Source organism: Pseudophryne corroboree, chromosome 8, assembly GCF_028390025.1.
Source record: "Pseudophryne corroboree isolate aPseCor3 chromosome 8, aPseCor3.hap2, whole genome shotgun sequence".
Lineage (NCBI taxonomy): Eukaryota > Metazoa > Chordata > Amphibia > Anura > Myobatrachidae > Pseudophryne > Pseudophryne corroboree.
Genome location: NC_086451.1, coordinates 399,399,267 through 399,418,282, shown reverse-complemented (window position 1 = coordinate 399,418,282; position 19,016 = coordinate 399,399,267). Strand labels below are relative to the sequence as shown.

Sequence of the window (19,016 nt, the reverse complement as noted above, 5' to 3'; positions counted from 1 at the left end):
ACGGTAGGCCACGGCTGTACCTACCTCTGTGTCGTCACTCGTCCATAATTGTATACCTACCTGTGGTGGGTTTTTTTTTTTCTATCTTCTTCATACTAGTAGTTTAGGAGTCTGCTGACAGTGTCCACCAGGTCCGTCATTATATTATATACCTACAGTAGTAATATATTTAGTATATTATCTATACTAGCAGACGCAGTACGGTAGGCCACGGCTGTACCTACCTCTGTGTCGTCAGTGCTCGTCCATAATTGTATACCTACCTGTGGTGGGTTTTTTTTTTCTATCTTCTTCATACTAGTAGTTTAGCAGTCTGCTGACAGTGTCCACCAGGTCCGTCATTATATTATATACCTACAGTAGTAATATATTTAGTATATTATCTATACTAGCAGACGCAGTACGGTAGGCCACGGCTGTACCTACCTCTGTGTCGTCACTCGTCCATAATTGTATACCTACCTGTGGTGGGTTTTTTTTTCTATCTTCTTCATACTAGTAGTTTAGGAGTCTGCTGACAGTGTCCACCAGGTCCGTCATTATATTATATACCTACAGTAGTAATATATTTAGTATATTATCTATACTAGCAGACGCAGTACGGTAGGCCACGGTTGTACCTACCTCTGTGTCGTCAGTGCTCGTCCATAATTGTATACCTACCTGTGGTGGGGTTTTTTTTTCTATCTTCTTCATACTAGTAGTTTAGCAGTCTGCTGACAGTGTCCACCAGGTCCGTCATTATATTATATACCTACAGTAGTAATATATTTAGTATATTATCTATACTAGCAGACGCAGTACGGTAGGCCACGGCTGTACCTACCTCTGTGTCGTCACTCGTCCATAATTGTATACCTACCTGTGGTGGGGTTTTTTTTTCTATCTTCTTCATACTAGTAGTTTAGGAGTCTGCTGACAGTGTCCACCAGGTCCGTCATTATATTATATACCTACAATAGTAATATATTTAGTATATTATCTATACTAGCAGATGCAGTACGGTAGTCCACGGCTGTGGCTATCTCTGTGTCGTCAGTGCTCGTCCATAATTGTATACCTACCTGTGGTGGGGTTTTTTTTTCTATCTTCTTCATACTAGTAGTTTAGCAGTCTTCTGACAGTGTCCACCAGGTCCGTCATTATATTACATATACCTACAGTAGTTATATATATATATTTTTTTATATCATTACTTATCATCTCTATACTAGCAGACGCAGTACGGTAGTCCACGGCTGTAGCTACCTCTGTGTCGTCAGTCACTCGTCATCCATAAGTATACTAGTATCCATCCATCTCCATTGTTTACCTGAGGTGCCTTTTAGTTGTGCCTATTAAAATATGGAGAACAAAAATGTTGAGGTTCCAAAAATAGGGAAAGATCAAGATCCACTTCCACCTCGTGCTGAAGCTGCTGCCACTAGTCATGGCCGAGACGATGAAATTCCATCAACGTCGTCTGCCAAGGCCGATGCCCAATGTCATAGTACAGAGCATGTCAAATCCAAAACACAAAAGATCAGTAAAAAAAGGACTCAAAAATCTAAATTAAAATCGTCGGAGGAGAAGCGTAAACTTGCCAATATGCCATTTACCACACGGAGTGGCAAGGAACGGCTGAGGCCCTGGCCTATGTTCATGGCTAGTGGTTCAGCTTCACATGAGGATGGAAGCACTCAGCCTCTCGCTAGAAAAATGAAAAGACTTAAGCTGGCAAAAGCACAGCAAAGAACTGTGCGTTCTTCGAAATCACAAATCCACAAGGAGAGTCCAATTGTGTCGGTTGCGATGCCTGACCTTCCCAACACTGGACGTGAAGAGCATGCGCCTTCCACCATTTGCACGCCCCCTGCAAGTGCTGGAAGGAGCACCCGCAGTCCAGTTCCTGATAGTCAGATTGAAGATGTCAGTGTTGAAGTACACCAGGATGAGGAGGATATGGGTGTTGCTGGCGCTGGGGAGGAAATTGACAAGGAGGATTCTGATGGTGAGGTGGTTTGTTTAAGTCAGGCACCCGGGGAGACACCTGTTGTCCGTGGGAGGAATATGGCCATTGACATGCCTGGTGAAAATACCAAAAAAATCAGCTCTTCGGTGTGGAAGTATTTCAACAGAAATGCGGACAACAGGTGTCAAGCCGTGTGTTGCCTTTGTCAAGCTGTAATAAGTAGGGGTAAGGACGTTAACCACCTCGGAACATCCTCCCTTATACGTCACCTGCAGCGCATTCATCATAAGTCAGTGACAAGTTCAAAAACTTTGGGTGAAAGCGGAAGCAGTCCACTGACCAGTAAATCCCTTCCTCTTGTAACCAAGCTCACGCAAACCACCCCACCAACTCCCTCAGTGTCAATTTCCTCCTTCCCCAGGAATGCCAATAGTCCTGCAGGCCATGTCACTGGCAATTCTGACGAGTCCTCTCCTGCCTGGGATTCCTCCGATGCATCCTTGAGTGTAACGCCTACTGCTGCTGGCGCTGCTGTTGTTGCTGCTGGGAGTCGATGGTCATCCCAGAGGGGAAGTCGTAAGACCACTTTTACTACTTCCACCAAGCAATTGACTGTCCAACAGTCCTTTGCGAGGAAGATGAAATATCACAGCAGTCATCCTGCTGCAAAGCGGATAACTGAGGCCTTGGCATCCTGGGCGGTGAGAAACGTGGTTCCGGTATCCATCATTACTTCAGAGCCAACTATAGACTTGATTGAGGTACTGTGTCCCCGGTACCAAATACCATCTAGGTTCCATTTCTCTAGGCAGGCGATACCGAAAATGTACACAGACCTCAGAAAAAGACTCACCAGTGTCCTAAAAAATGCAGTTGTACCCAATGTCCACTTAACCACGGACATGTGGACAAGTGGAGCAGGGCAGACTCAGGACTATATGACCGTGACAGCCCACTGGGTAGATGTATTGACTCCCGCCGCAAGAACAGCAGCGGCGGCACCAGTAGCAGCATCTCGCAAACGCCAACTCTTTCCTAGGCAGGCTACGCTTTGTATCACCGCTTTCCAGAATACGCACACAGCTGAAAACCTCTTACGGCAACTGAGGAAGATCATCGCAGAATGGCTTACCCCAATTGGACTCTCCTGTGGATTTGTGGCATCGGACAACGCCAGCAATATTGTGCGTGCATTACATCTGGGCAAATTCCAGCAAGTCCCATGTTTTGCACATACCTTGAATTTGGTGGTGCAGAATTATTTAAAAAACGACAGGGGCGTGCAAGAGATGCTGTCGGTGGCCAGAAGAATTGCGGGACACTTTCGGCGTACAGGCACCACGTACAGAAGACTGGAGCAACACCAAAAACGCCTGAACCTGCCCTGCCATCATCTGAAGCAAGAAGTGGTAACGAGGTGGAATTCAACCCTCTATATGCTTCAGAGGATGGAGGAGCAGCAAAAGGCCATTCAAGCCTATACATCTGACCACGATATAGGCAAAGGAGGTGGAATGCACCTGTCTCAAGCGCAGTGGAGAATGATTTCAACGTTGTGCAAGGTTCTGCAACCTTTTGAACTTGCCACACGTGAAGTCAGTTCAGACACTGCCAGCCTGAGTCAGGTCATTCCCCTCATCAGGCTTTTGCAGTAGAAGCTGGAGACATTGAAGAAGGAGCTAAGACATAGCGATTCCGCTAGGCATGTGGGACTTGTGGATGGAGCCCTTCATTCGCTTAACCAGGAATCACGGGTGGTCAATCTGTTGAAATCAGAGCACTACATTTTGGCCACCGTGCTCGATCCTAGATTTAAAAACTACGTTGGATCTCTCTTTCCGGCAGACACAAGTCTGCAGGGGTTCAAAGACCTGCTGGTGAGAAAATTATCAAGTCAAGTGGAACTTGATCAGTCAACAGCTCCTCCTTCACATTCTCCCGCAATTGGGGGTGCGAGGAAAAGGCTCAGAATTCCGAGCCCACCCGCTGGCGGTGATGCAGGGCAGTATGGGGTGAGTGCTGACATCTGGTCTGGACTGAAGGACCTGCCAACGATTACGGACATGTCGTCTACTGTCACTGCATATGATTCTCTCACCATTGAAAGAATGGTGGAGGATTATATGAGTGACCGCATCCAAGTAGGCACGTCAGACAGTCCGTACGTATACTGGCAGGAAAAAGAGGCAATTTGGAGGCCCTTGCACAAACTGGCTTTATTCTACCTAAGTTGCCCTCCCACAAGTGTGTACTCCGAAAGAGTGTTTAGTGCCGCCGCTCACCTTGTCAGCAATCGGCGTACGAGGTTACTTCTAGAAAATGTGGAGAAGATGATGTTCATTAAAATGAATTATAATCAATTCCTCCGTGGAGACATTGACCAGCAGCAATTGCCTCCACAAAGTACACAGGGAGCTGAGATGGTGGATTCCAGTGGGGACGAATTGATAATCTGTGAGGAGGGGGATGTACACGGTGATGAATCGGAGGATGATGATGAGGTGGACATCTTGCCTCTGTAGAGCCAGTTTGTGCAAGGAGAGATTAATTGCTTCTTTTTTGGTGGGGGTCCAAACCAACCCGTCATTTCAGTCACAGTCGTGTGGCAGACCCTGTCACTGAAATGATGGGTTGGTTAAAGTGTGCATGTCCTGTTTATACAACATAAGGGTGGGTGGGAGGGCCCAAGGGCAATTCCATCTTGCACCTCTTTTTTCTTTAATTTTTCTTTGCGTCATGTGCTGTTTGGGGAGTGTTTTTTGGAAGGGCTATCCTGCGTGACACTGCAGTGACACTCCTAGATGGGCCAGGTGTTTGTGTCGGCCACTTGGGTCGCTGAGCTTAGTCACACAGCTACCTCATTGCGCCTCTTTTTTTCTTTGCGTCATGTGCTGTTTGGGGAGTGTTTTTTGGAAGGGCCATCCTGCGTGACACTGCAGTGCCACTCCTAGATGGGCCAGGTGTTTGTGTCGGCCACTTGGGTCGCTGAGCTTAGTCATCCAGCGACCTCGGTGCAAATTTTAGGACTAAAAATAATATTGTGAGGTGTTCAGAATAGACTGAAAATGAGTGGAAATTATGGTTATTGAGGTTAATAATACTTTGGGATCAAAATGACCCCCAAATTCTATGATTTAAGCTGTTTTTTAGGGTTTTTTGAAAAAAACACCCGAATCCAAAACACACCCGAATCCGACAAAAAAAATTCGGTGAGGTTTTGCCAAAACGCGTTCGAACCCAAAACACGGCCGCGAAAACCGAACCCAAAACCAAAACACAAAACCCGAAAAATTTCCGGTGCACATCTCTAGTAAAAATGCGCATGCGCATGCTACACAGTGCGCATTCGCTAAGTAATTTAGCACAAAACTTAGTAGATTTACTCACGTCCGAACGAAGAATTTTCATCGTTGAAGTGATCGGAGTGTGATTGACAGGAAGTGGGTGTTTCTGGGCGGAAACTGACCGTTTTCTGGGAGTGTGCGGAAAAACGCAGGCGTGCCAGGATAAAACGCAGGAGTGTCTAGAGAAACGGGGGAGTGGCTGGCGGAACGCAGGGCGTGTTTGTGACGTCAAACCAGGAACGAAACGGGCTGAGCTGATCGCAGTGTAGGAGTAAGTCTCGAGCTACTCAGAAACTGCTAAGAAGTATTTATTCGCAATTCTGCTAAGCAAAGATACACTCCCAGAGGGCGGTGGCCTAGAGTGTGCAATGCTGCTAAAAGCAGCTAGCGAGCGAACAACTCAGAATGAGGGCCCATGTGCATTGCAGGGGAGGCAGATATAACATGTGCAGAAAGAGTTAGATTTGGGTAGGTAATTTTGTTTCTGTGCAGGGTAAATACTGGCTGCTTTATTTTTATACTGCAAATTAGATTGCAGATTAAACACATCGCACCCAAATCTAACTCTCTCTGCACATGTTACATCTGCCTCCCCTGCAGTGTACATGGGCCCTCATTCCGAGTTGTTCGCTCACTAGCTACTTTTAGCAGCATTGCACACTCTAGGCCGCCGCCCTCTGGGAGTGTATCTTTGCTTAGCAGAATTGCGAATAAATACTTCTTAGCAGTTTCTGAGTAGCTCGAGACTTACTCCTACACTGCGATCAGCTCAGCCCGTAATCGAAAGATTAGCAATTCTGCTAATATTAGCAGAATTGCTAACGAAGGCCCTCATTCCGAGTTGTTCGCTCGTTATTTTTCTTCGCATCGGTGCGATTAGTCGCAAACTGCGCATGCGCAGCGTTCGCAGTGCGCCTGCGCCAAGTAAATTTGCAGAAAAGTTTGGTATTTTACTCACGGCTTAACTAAGAAATTTCTTTGTTCTGGTGATCGGAGTGTGATTGACAGGAAGTGGGTGTTTCTGGGCGGAAACTGGACGTTTTATGGGTGTGTGCGAAAAAACGCAGCCGTTTCTGGGAAAAACGCGGGAGTGTCTGAAGAAACGGGGGAGTGTCTGTGCGAACGCTGGGTGTGTTTGTGACGTCAAACCAGGAATGAAACTGACTGAACTGATCGCAGTGGCAGAGTAAGTCTCGAGCTACTCAGAAACTGCTAAGAAATTTCTATTCGCAATTCTGCTAATCTTTCGTTCGCAATTCTGCAAAGCTAAGATTCACTCCCAATAGGCGGCGGCTTAGCGTGTCCAAAGCTGCTAAAAGCAGCTAGCGAGCGAACAACTCGGAATGAGGGCCGAAAGGAATTTCCTTGCAGTTTCTGAGTAGCTCCAGACCTACTCCTAGATTGCGATCACCTCAGTCCATTTAGTTCCTGGTTTGACGTCACAAACACGCCCAGCGTCCAACCAGCCACTCCTGCGTTTTTACCTGGCACGCCTGCATTTTTTTAGCACACTCCCTGAAAACGGCCAGTTTCCAGCCAGAAACACCCACTTCCTGTCAATCAGCAGAGCGATTGAAAAGCTTTGTTCGCCTGTGAGTAAAATAGCATAGTTTTGTGTAAATTTGCTTAGCGCGTGCACCCTGCTGTGCATATGCATGCGCAGAACTGCCGGATTTTAGCCTATTAGCAATTCTGCTAAAATTAGCAGCGAGTGAACAACTCGGAATGAGGGCTATGGTTTTGCCCAACTGCTAACAAAATTCCTGCTGCGATCAACTTGGAATTACCCCCCATATGTACAATTACCTACTTCTAGTCTAATTCTAATTTATGCATACATCACATTATGGCCCTCATTCCAAGTTGTTCGCTCGCAAGCTGCTTTTAGCAGCTTTGCACACGCTAAGCCGCCGCCTACTGGGAGTGAATCTTAGCATAGTAGATTTGCGAACGAAAGATTAGCAGATTTGCGAATAGACAGTTCTTAGCAGTTTCTGAGTAGCTCGAGACTTACTCTGCCACTGCGATCAGTTCAGTCAGTTTCGTTCCTGGTTTGACGTCACAAACACACCCAGCGTTCGCCCAGACACTCCCCCGTTTCTTCAGACACGCCCGCGTTTTTCCCAGAAACGGCAGCGTTTATTCGCACACACCAATAAAACGGCCAGTTTCCGCCCAGAAACACCCACTTCCTGTCAATCACACTACGATCACCAGAACGAAGAAAAAACCTCGTAATGCCATGAGTAAAATTCCTAACTTAATAGCAAATTTACTTGGCACAGTCGCACTGCGGACATTGCGCATGCGCATTAGCGACTAATCGCTCCATTGCGGAAAAAAAATAACGAGCGATCAACTCGGAATGACCACCTATAACTGATTTTCCCTTTGTAATTTTAAGATGTCTGTTAACCTCCAATTTTAATCTCTTATGGATAATTGGGGTAGACTCACTGGGTTGGTGGATAGAAAACCAACCACATAAGATTAATTGTAATAATTACAGTGCATCCGGAAAGTATTCACAGTGCTTCACATATTGTTATGTTACAGCCTTATTCCAAAATAAAATAAATTCATTTTTTCCCCTCAAAATTCTACACACAATACCCCATAATGACAATGTGAAAAACGTTTTGTTAAGATTTTTGTAAATTTGTAAAAAATAAAAAATAAACTAAGAAATCACATGTACATAAGTATTCACAGCCTTTGCTCATACACCTTCGGCAGCAATTACAGCGTCAAGCCTTTTTGAATATGATGCCAGAGGCTTGACACACCTGTCTTTGGGCAGTTTCGCCAATTTCTTTTTGCAGCACCTCTCAAGTTCCATCAGGTTGTATAGGAAGCATCAGTGCACAGTCATTTTCAGATCTCTACAGAGATGTACAATCGGATTCAAGTCTGGGCTCTGCATGGGCCACTCAAGGACATTCACAGAGATGTCCTGAAGCCATTCCTTTAATATAATGGCTGTGTGCTTATGGTTGTTGTCCTGCTGAAAGATGAACGGTCACCCTAGTCTGAGGTCAAGAGCGCTCTGGAGCAGGTTTTCATTCAGGATGTCTTTGTACATTGCTGCATTCATCTTTCCCTCCATCCTGACTAGTCTCCCAGTTCCTGCTGCTTTAAAACATGCCCACAGCATGATGCTGCCACCACCATGTTTCACTGTAGGGATGGTATTGGCCTGGTGATGAGCGGTGCCTGGTTTCCTCCAAACATGATGCCTGGAATTCATGCCAAAGAGTTCAATCTTTGTCTCATCAGACCAGAGAATATTGTTTCGCATGGTCTGAGAGTTCTTCATGCGCATTTTGACAAACTCCAGGTGGGCTGCCGTGTGCTTTTTACTAAGGAGGGGCTTCCACGTGGCCACTCTACAATACATGCCTGATTGGTGGATTGCTGCAGAGATGGTTGTCCTTCTGGAAGGTTCTCCTCTCTCCACAGAGGAATGCTGTAGCTCTGACAGAGTGACCATCGGGTTCTTGATGACCTCCCTGACTAGGGCCCTTCTTCCCCAATCGCTCAGTTTAGATGGCAGGCCAGCTCTAGGCAGAGTCATGATGGCTCCGAACTTTTTCTATTTACAGACAGGTGTGTTCCTTTCCAAATCATGTCGAATCAACCGAATTTACCACAAGTGGACTCCGAGTAAGCTGTAGGAACATCTCAAGGATTATCAATGGAAACAGGATGAACCTGAGCTCAATTTTCAGCTTCATGGGAAAGGCTGTGAATACTTATGTACATGTGATTTCTTAGTTTATTATTTTTAATACATTTTCAAAAATCTCCCAAAAAACATTTTTCATGTTGTCATTATGGGGTATTGTGTGTAGAATTTTGAGGGAAAAAATGAATTTATTCTATTTTGAATTAAGGCCGGTGCTCAAAATGGGCTGGTATACACCTGCTGCTACTGACTTCCACACTGCCAATCGGAGCTGTGGAACCGGCAACCAATAAGGAGCAGTGGTTAGCTGCCGGTCCATGGCATATTTCAAATGGTGGCGGTCAGAGAGACCTCACAGCTGTCCCACCGAAGGCCTCCTGCTCACAGCTGTCGCACCGAAAGCATCCTTCTCACAGCTGCAGTCCATGGTTTCCTTCTCACCGCCGCTGCCCGTGGGCTCCTCCGCCACTGACCACGGCCTCCTCCTCACCGCCATGACCACACCTCTGCACTGCCGCCGACCTATCCCCCTCCACATCTGTCCCTGCTGTCACTCTATCTGTCCCTGCTGTCACTCTCCCTGTCGCTACTGTCACTCTCTCTCCCTGTCCCTGAATTGTGGATCATACTGTGGGCATATTGTGAATTTTGGCTCATACTGTGGGCATATTGTGAATTTTGTCTCATTCCATGTGGCGTAATGTGAATTTTGTCCCATTCCGTGTGGCGTAATGTGAATTTTGGCTCATTCTGTGTGGGATAATGTGTAAGGGGCACCAGTACTAGATAGTTTAAAGGGTCCTACTATTGTGGTGCATAATGTGTATATGGTGTGGTACATTAACTTATGAACATGCCCCTTTTGAGCGACCATGTCCCTTTCTTCCGGAGCTCGTGTGCCTTTGGCGCGCGCATAATTACAAACTTCATGTTTCCATAACCCCAACTTCAAACTTTCCACTTCGGCCACTGAATAAGGCTGTAACATAACAAAATGTGTAAAAAGTGAAGCTCTGTGAATACTTTCCGGATGCACTGTATATTAAACTAAGTACTAACAATGCTCTTCAGAAAACCTCAAAAAATAAAAATGAAATAGAAAACTAATATAGCGGAGCACTGTATATATAGTGGAACACAAAATAAACTTTTCTAAATACTGTACAGTTAGTAATTTTTGGGATACCTAGCTAGTATATATGGTTCAGTTAGTGCCAAATTAGTGCATTGACTATACCTGTAATGTGTTTTAATGTAAATTTAAGTAGTCATCTTGAATATGAAATATTTTCACTAAAACTTGTTCATTATAAGGTATAATGCCAATCCTACTGTAATTGATAAATACTAAACCCCATGGATGAGCATGAACTGCAACATAATACATCATAAATGTGTGTGTGTGTGTGTGTGTGTGTGTGTGTGTGTGTGTGTGTGTGTGTGTATACATATATATTGTATATACAGATGTAGCCAAGCTCCTTTAGCCCTTGACGTATTTGTGACAAGACAGGTGCGGCAAGTGTGCCCGGGACTAGGACGTGCCTGTGTGTATAAGGTTGAACACCCATAACAATACATGGGCGGCCTACTAAGGCACAGCTTGGCATACTAAGGCACTTGTACGCCTAGGCACGACGCGTGTGCCTGCGCGGCCATACCACAGGCTGGATGAGCTTGGCTACATCTGTATATACTAAAGAACATGATTGCTGTCTTAAGCATAAAGTATGAAACAGTGCATCTATAAAACTTGTTTTAAACCTCTCTCTAGGGTACTCTAGTGTTTCCGATGCTAACAACCATCTTAAAGGACCCAAAATATTTCAAGAATCCAAAGCAATTTGATCCCACCCACTTTTTGGATGAAAAGGGCTGTTTTAAGAACAGTGAAGCCTTCCTGCCATTCTCTATGGGTAATTATTATTATTATTACATTTTATTTATAAGGCGCCATAAAGTGTTTTGCAGCGCCGTACAACGTACAGTACATGGAGACAAGACTTAGCATTACAGTTAATAAATAACAGAAATAGAGTGCAGGTAACAAAGAACACCACAATTCTCAAGACCTAATACAGCTAAGATGTAAGTAGTGAGTGAGTAATCATCGTACTACAAGGGGCTGGTGACCATAGATGGAGATGAGCCTGTACCAGCAGGAGAAAAAGCGGGTAAACATGGTCGCTGAGTAGGGGAGAGCTGCGAGTGAAATGTGTCGAGAAGAGGGCTTAGATAACAAGAGGAAAGAGGGCCCTGCTCTGAAAAGCTAACAATCTAGTGGGAAGGGTCAACAAACAGATTACACGAGGTGCAAGCATGCGAGAGGTAGCCTGATGGCAGTATGTAAGCTGAGATGTTCAAGGCATGAGGCAGGAGGATGGAGGAGCGGCCTCCGGACTAGGTTATGCATCGGGAGGGTATGCTTTGATGGTTTTTTTGTGCCCGTTTGAAGCTTTGCAAGCTTGAGGAGAGTCTAATGGAGCAGGGGAGTGTGTTCCATTGAAGGGGTGCAGCACGGACATAGTCGGGAACTCAAACATGGGAAGCAGTGACCAGGGCGGTGGAGAGGCGACGGTCATTGATCGACCGTAGTGGGCGGGAGGGAGTATGAAGGTAGAGGAGGTTGGAGATGTAGGTAGCAGTGGAATTAGAGATGGCCTTGTATATGAGGGTGAGGAATTTGAAGAGGATACTGCAGGGGAATGGGAGCCAGTGTAGATTTTGTTGAAGGGGAGTGGCAGATGTGGAGTGGCGGGAGAGGAAGATAAGCCTAGCTGCGGAGTTCTGGACAGACTGGAGGGGAGAAAGATGAGAGCAAGCAAGGCCAGTGAGGAGAACTGTTAGGGTCTCCTGCTCTGTGCTGCCTCGTCGTCATGGCAACCGGGAGACAAGTGCTAGCGGAGTAACCTGAGCGTAGCTGATACTCCGGTTCGGGTCTTTTGCTGTGCAGTGATTACAGGCTCTGTGCACGGCAGGGGTTCCGGTGCTGGTTTTTGTGCTCACAGTCTGTGAGGTCTGAGTGGGGCGTGGACAGCACCTGCTATATAAACCCTCTTCTCAGGTTAGGCAGATGCTGCTGAATCTTTGTTGGTTAGTCAGTTCCTGAAAGCTAGCTAGTACTGTGTAAACTTTGTATTTGTTTGTTGCTTACTGCAAATAGGCCTTGGGATTTGGTATTACACTCTGCCAATCCAGACCTAGCAGTAAGACTGGAGTCAGTCGTTTAACCTGCTGGGGTTCTTTTGCTACTCTGTGAACCTAGCAAGTTTGCGGCTGTATTCTCAGACTTGCCTGCCAAAATCCTTTCTCACTGTGCAAGGTGTTCAGGTGTCAGTTTAGTGACAGTAAGCTGAACCAGTGCACTGCAAGTGAGGACTAGGATTGTGGAGACTCTCCTTGTGTCTATTATTCCATCTCTGACCAAGGAGTTTACTGCCACACCCGTTGGTAACCCTTTAGGGTTTTGCTGTTGCCCTTAGCAACAGCATTTCGGGTTCTCTACGTATTAAATCACTACATCTTGCTTCTTTCCATCTGAGCATTCCTAATATTAGGGAGACACCCAGTTTCTTAGCCTTTGGGCTTCTCTGTTCACTTTGTATTTATTTTGTTACCCTATCACCTTCTGTGTATGTAATGTCATATTCCCCAGTCTGTCTGTGAGTTCATTTGTTTTGCATCCCTCACCGTTCAGACACCAGTACATTCCTGCTGGCACTGGTGTGCATAACATATTCAGCAGCCAAATACTCCTGTTGAAATTTTGTGGGAATATGGAGCATACCCCTCAAAATACTTTGCAACAGGCGGTCGATCAGGAGCAGGTCCTGACTCGACAATTTAATGATTTGTCCATTAAAATGCACACCTCGCAGGCCGCTGGCGGATCTCCCGCAGCAGCAGTGCCTTCAGGGGTTAAGGAGCCGAAAGTAAATCTCCCGGATCGTTTTTCTGGAGATCGCTCGCAGTTCTTTTGTTTCAAGGAGAGCTGCAAGCTATATTTCCAGCTTAGGCCTCAGTCTTCTGGGTCGGAGATTCAGCGGGGGGGCATAGTGATTTCCTTGCTACAAGGAGACCCACAGGTCTGGGCATATGGGTTGCAGCCTGACTGTCCGTCGCTTAAAAGTGTTGATGCTTTTTTTACGGCACTGGGCATGTTGTATGATGACCCTGACAAGACGGCCTCAGCCGAGGCTCAGATTTCGTTCCTTAAGCAAGGGCGAAGGCCAGTTGAGGTTTATTGTACGGAGTTTCGGAGGTTGGCCCATGATACCCAGTGGAATGACCCAGCCCTGAGACACCAGTACCGAAGAGGTCTTTCTAACCAGTTAAAAGACCAACTGGTACAATATCCCTTGCCTGATAGCTTGGATCAGCTCATGCAGTTATCCATTCGGGTGGATAGACGGCTGAGAGAGCGCAGGCTTGAAAGGGAGACCGAGGTTTCCTTCTTTCCCAAGGGAACCTCAGACTCTGAGGAATTTTCCGAGGAGCCTATGCAGATTGGGGCTACCTGCCTCTCCTCGCGTGAGAAGACGCGGAGGAGACAGCAGGGGTTATGTTTGTACTGTGGGAATAAAGGTCATGTGGTAGTATCATGCCCAGAAAAGCCGGAAAACTTCAGGGCCTGAGGGTGATGGGAAATATCCTGTCAGGCCAGAAGTCAGAATTTCCCAAGAAGACTTTTATCATTCCGGTGAACTTGAAGATCCTCGGTCAAACTGTCAAGACTGAGGCCTTTGTGGACAGTGGGGCCGACGGGGTTTTTATGGACCGCCAATTCGCCCTGAAACACTCTGTTCCCTTAGTACCCTTGGCATCGGAAATTGAGATTTGTGGGTTAAACGGGGAACCATTATCCCAGGGTAAAATTACCTCTTGCACTAGCCAGATTTCTTTGTCTATTGGAGCCACACACTCTGAAAAATTGTCCTTTTATGTGACTGTCTGTACTTTTGCCCCATTGGTGTTGGGGTTACCCTGGTTAAGGGCCCACAATCCTCAATTTGACTGGGTCTCTGAGGAGATTCTTAGTTGGGGTAATGATTGTTTCAGGAGTTGCTTGAGCCTTCCAGTCAGGCTTTCGCAGCTAAGTTTGCCAGGATTGCCAGGATGTTATGCAGATTTTGCGGACGTGTTCTCCAAAAGAGTTGCAGAGGTACTACCTCCCCATCGCCCCTATGACTGTGCCATTGATTTGTTGCCGAATGCTAAGCTTCTCAAGAGCAGGTTGTACTCCCTGTCACGTCCTGAGACTCAGGCTATGGCAGAGTACATTCAGGAGAACTTGGCTAAAGGATTTATCAGACCTTCACAGTCTCCAGTTGGGTCGGGGTTCTTCTTCGTGGGTAAAAAGGACGGTTCGTTGCGACCCTGCATCGACTTCAGGGAATTGAACCGTATCACGATTAAAAACTCATACCCACTGCCTCTCATTTCGGTCTTGTTTGACCAGCTTCGTACTGCCACCATTTTTTCTAAGATTGACCTACGCGGTGCGTACAATCTAATCCGAATAAGAGAGGGGGATGAATGGAAGACTGCCTTTAATACCCACTCAGGGCATTATGAATATTTGGTGATGCCTTTTGGGCTCTGTAATGCCCCGGCAGTCTTCCAGGACTTCATGAACGATGTGCTCAGGGAATATTTGGATAGATTCTTAGTTGTATACTTAGATGACATCCTAATCTTCTCCCATTCCCTGGAGGAACATCGGAAGCATGTACGCTTAGTCCTCCAGAAACTCAGAGCCCACCGGCTTGGGGCGAAGCTGGAGAAGTGCGAATTTGAAGTTCAGCAAATCGCATTTCTAGGATATATTATCTCCCCAGAAGGTTTCCAAATGGAGGGTTCCAAGGTACAGGCAGTCCTGGATTGGGTGCAGCCCACTAGTTTGAAGGCGCTTCAGCGTTTTCTGGGTTTTGCAAATTTTTATAGACTATTTATCGCTGGATTTTCGTCTATAGTGGCGCCCTTGGTGGCACTCACTAAGAAAGGGGCGGATGTTGCTCACTGGTCTTGTGAGGCCAAAGCGGCTTTTGCCCGTCTCAAAAGGGCATTTGTCTCGGCCAAGGTGCTGCGACACCCAGATCCAGAGCGTCCTTTTGTGGTGGAGGTGGATGCCTCTGAGATGGGTATTGGGGCAGTGCTCTCTCAGATGGGAGTGTCTGATAATCGCCTTCATACCTGTGCTTACTTTTCCCGTAAATTTTCGCCTGCCGAGATGAATTATGACGTGGGTAACCGGGAATTGTTGGCTATTAAGGATGCACTCGAGGAGTGGAGACACTGGCTTGAGGGGGCTAAGTTTGTGGTCTCAATTCTCACCGACCATAAGAATTTGGCATATTTAGAGTCAGCGAAGTGCCTCAATGCCAGGCAGGCACGATGGGCTTTGTTTTTTGCTCTCTTTAATTTTTTGATAACATATCGCCCTGGGTCAAAAAACATCAAGGCTGATGCGCTCTCGCGGAGTTTTGCTCCAATCCAGGAGACCACCGAGGAGCCATTGCCCATTGTGTCCCCATCATGTATTAAAGTGGGCATTACCCAGGACCTCTTGTCATTAGTCCTTAGAGCACAGGAGCAGGCTCCTCCAGACCTTCCGGTAGGTCTTTTGTTTGTGCCTCCTAGGTTAAGACAGCGAGTGTTCCAGGAATTCCATGCCAAGAAGTCGGCAGGTCACCCGGGTATTGCCAGAACTCGGAAGTTGCTATCTAGGGCGGTGTGGTGGCCCTCGGTGGCTAGGGATGTGGATCAGTGGGTTCGGGCATGTGACATCTGTGACCGAAATAAGACTCCTAGAGGGGTTCCTGTTGGCCCATTACATCCACTCTCTATTCCATCTAAGCCATGGACCCACATTTCAATGGATTTTGTGGTGGACTTGCCCAAATCCTCGGGGATGACAGCCATCTGGGTTGTCGTTGACAGGTTTTCGAAGATGGCGCACTTCGTTCCATTGGTTGGGCTGCCATCGGCCAGACGCCTGTCTGAATTATTTATGCTGCATGTTGTGCGCCTCCACGGGTTGCCACTTGATGTGGTCTCTGACCGCGGATCCCAGTTTGTGGCCAAATTCTGGAGGGCATTTTGTTCCGATCTCCAGATTTCTGTCAGCTTGTCGTCAGGCTACCATCCGCAGTCTAATGGGCAGACTGAAAGGGTGATCCAGTCCTTGGAGCAGTTCCTCAGGTGTTATGTCTCCAAGTGTCAGACTGACTGGGTTGCTCATCTGTCCATGGCGGAGTTTGCCTATAACAACGCGGCTCACTCTGCTACAGGGATCTCTCCCTTCCTTTGTGTGTATGGGCATCATCCTGAGGCCAATTCTTTTGACCTCCTGGACTCCACGCCTGGTGGTTCCTCTGTGGTTTCAGTCCTTAGAGGTATTTGGAGGAAAGTGAAGAAAGCCCTTGTGTCTGTGTCATTAGTGACCAAAAGGGTTTTTGATAAGCGGAAAAGACCCTGCAGTTTTAAATTAGGGGACTTTGTCTGGTTGTCTACCAAGAACTTGAAGTTGAGACAGCCATCTCATAAGTTCATCGGTCCTTATAAGATCACTCGGGTTATCAATCCGGTGGCATTTCAGTTAGATCTACCCCGTTCTTTGGGTATCAATAAAACATTTCATTGTTCCCTTTTAAAACGGGCGATTAGTAATCCTTCTTCCTGTGGAAGACCTTCCCCTCTTCTGATACGTGGCCAGAGGGAGTTTGTTGTTGAAAGGATTCTTGACTCCAAGATGGTTCGGGGTCGGCTGTCATTTTTGGTGCACTGGAAGGGGTATGGCCCGGAGGAGCGGTCGTGGGTGCGCAGTTGTGATCTTCATGCCCCCAGACTGTTACGCTCTTTCTTCTCGCAGTTCCCCGATAAACCCGGTGGTAGGGGTTCTTTGACCCCTCGTCAGAGGGGGGGTACTGTTAGGGTCTCCTGCTCTGTGCTGCCACGTCGTCATGGCAACCGGGAGACAAGTGCTAGCGGAGTAACCTGAGCGTAGCTGATACTCCGGTTCGGGTCTTTTGCTGTGCAGTGGTTACAGGCTCTGTGCACGGCAGGGGATCCGGTGCTGGTTTTTGTGCTCACAGTCTGTGAGGTCTGAGTGGGGCGTGGACAGCACCTGCTATATAAACCCTCTTCTCAGGTTAGGCAGATGCTGCTGAATCTTTGTTGGTTAGTCAGTTCCTGAAAGCTAGCTAGTACTGTGTAAACTTTGTATTTGTTTGTTGCTTACTGCAAGTAGGCCTTGGGATTTTGTATTACACTCTGCCAATCCAGACCTAGCAGTAAGACTGGAGTCAGTCGTTTAACCTGCTGGGGTTCTTTTGCTACTCTGTGAACCTAGCAAGTTTGCGGCTGTATTCTCAGACTTGCCTGCCAAAATCCTTTCTCACTGTGCAAGGTGTTCAGGTGTCAGTTTAGTGGCAGTAAGCTGAACCAGTGCACTGCAAGTGAGGACTAGGATTGTGGAGACTCTCCTTGTGTCTATTATTCCATCTCTGACCAAGGAGTTTACTGCCACACCCGTTGGTAACCCTTTAGGGTTTTGCTGTTGCCCTTAGCAACAGCATTTCGGGTTCTCTACGTATTAAATCACTACATCTTGCTTCTTTCCATCTGAGCATTCCTAATATTAGGGAGACACCCAGTTTCTTAGCCTTTGGGCTTCTCTGTTCACTTTGTGTTTATTTTGTTACCCTATAACCTTCTGTGTATTTAATGTCATATTCCCCAGTCTGTCTGTGAGTTCATTTGTTTTGCATGCCTCACCGTTCAGACACCAGTACATTCCTGCTGGCACTGGTGTGCATAACAAGAACATTGCAGTAGTCGAGTCGTGAGATGACCAGTGAGTGGATGATAAGTTTAGATGCACTCTGGGAGAGAAATTACCTGATGCGAGCAATGTTGCGTAGCTGGAGCCGAAAGGATTGTGCCAGAGCTTGGATGTGAGGTGCAAAGGAGAAGGATGAGTCAAAAGTGATGTTGTCTGTAACTTAAGTATATTTATCATGCGTATTTATTTTATTAGATTATACTGCTAATATGTGGGAGGATGATTGTTTGGGGAATGTAATGCCTGGTATATATTAGTGGGTAATTCTAGCTCTAGCAATTTACTACTCAGTGTGTCACTGCTTTTAATTACGATCTCTTGTCCACAGGTAAGAGGAGTTGTATCGGAGAGGGCCTGGCCCGTATGGAGATATTTATCTTCCTTACAACCATCTTACAGAGATATAACCTGAGATCAGATGTTTCTCCTGCAGACCTTGACATTACCCCAAAACCAAACAGCAATGGCCAAGTGACCAGGCCATATCAACTGTACGTCACTCCAAGATAAGGCAGATACTCATTGAAACTGAGGATATTTTTGGACTTGCCTTTTTATTAATGCCAATGTGACAATTGAGAGAATGTTCACACTTATAATAATGCAACTTCTACTCTCCTACCGGATGGTCCTGATTCACCAATATGTACACTTTTATTATGTCTCAAATAAATGCTTTTTTCATCATTGTGAATAATTAATTGTATATTGCAAACAGTATGTTCAGTAGATCTTTGAGTATTATAACTAGAGATGAGTGGGTTCGGATCTCAGAGATTTGAACCCCCCTGAACTTCACAATCTGAGCTGGGAATCGAGTCCGGCTCAGGACTTCCCACCAGACTTGGATCCCAGAATGAGGCAAAACATCATCATCTCACTGTCGGATACTCGCAGGATTTGGATTCCATATAACGAGCCATGCGTCGCCGCCATTTTCACTCCGGACTTGGAGTGTCAGGGAAACAGACCTCTGTCTCTCTGTGGGTGGTGGGGTTAGTGTGTGTTCTTTAGAAGTGCTGTCCTGTGTGCTGTTAGGGGTGCTGTCCTGTGCTGTACATGAGTATTGCTGCCCTGTCACTGTGCTGTACAGGGGTACTGTCCTGTATGTTGTGAAAAATACAGGGGTGTTGTAAAGGTACACTGGCCCTGTCTTGTATGCTGTAAACTTACAGGGTGTTGTATAAATAAAGG

The 19,016-nt window shown here is 46.5% G+C and overlaps 1 protein-coding gene across 2 annotated transcripts in view; it reads left to right on the top strand.

The window, feature by feature from the left end:
* LOC134949286 (cytochrome P450 2G1-like) overlaps positions 1 to 18,487 on the top strand; it is a 91,149-nt gene extending 72,662 nt beyond the window's left edge. For both annotated transcript variants that reach the window (XM_063937785.1, XM_063937784.1), the window contains exons 9-10: positions 10,755 to 10,896; positions 18,151 to 18,487. In XM_063937785.1, coding sequence (XP_063793855.1) covers positions 10,755 to 10,896; positions 18,151 to 18,332 — 324 coding nt within the window. In that variant the 3' untranslated portion in view covers positions 18,333 to 18,487. The remainder of the gene's footprint in view (positions 1 to 10,754; positions 10,897 to 18,150) is intronic.
* The last annotated feature ends 529 nt before the right edge of the window (positions 18,488 to 19,016 follow it).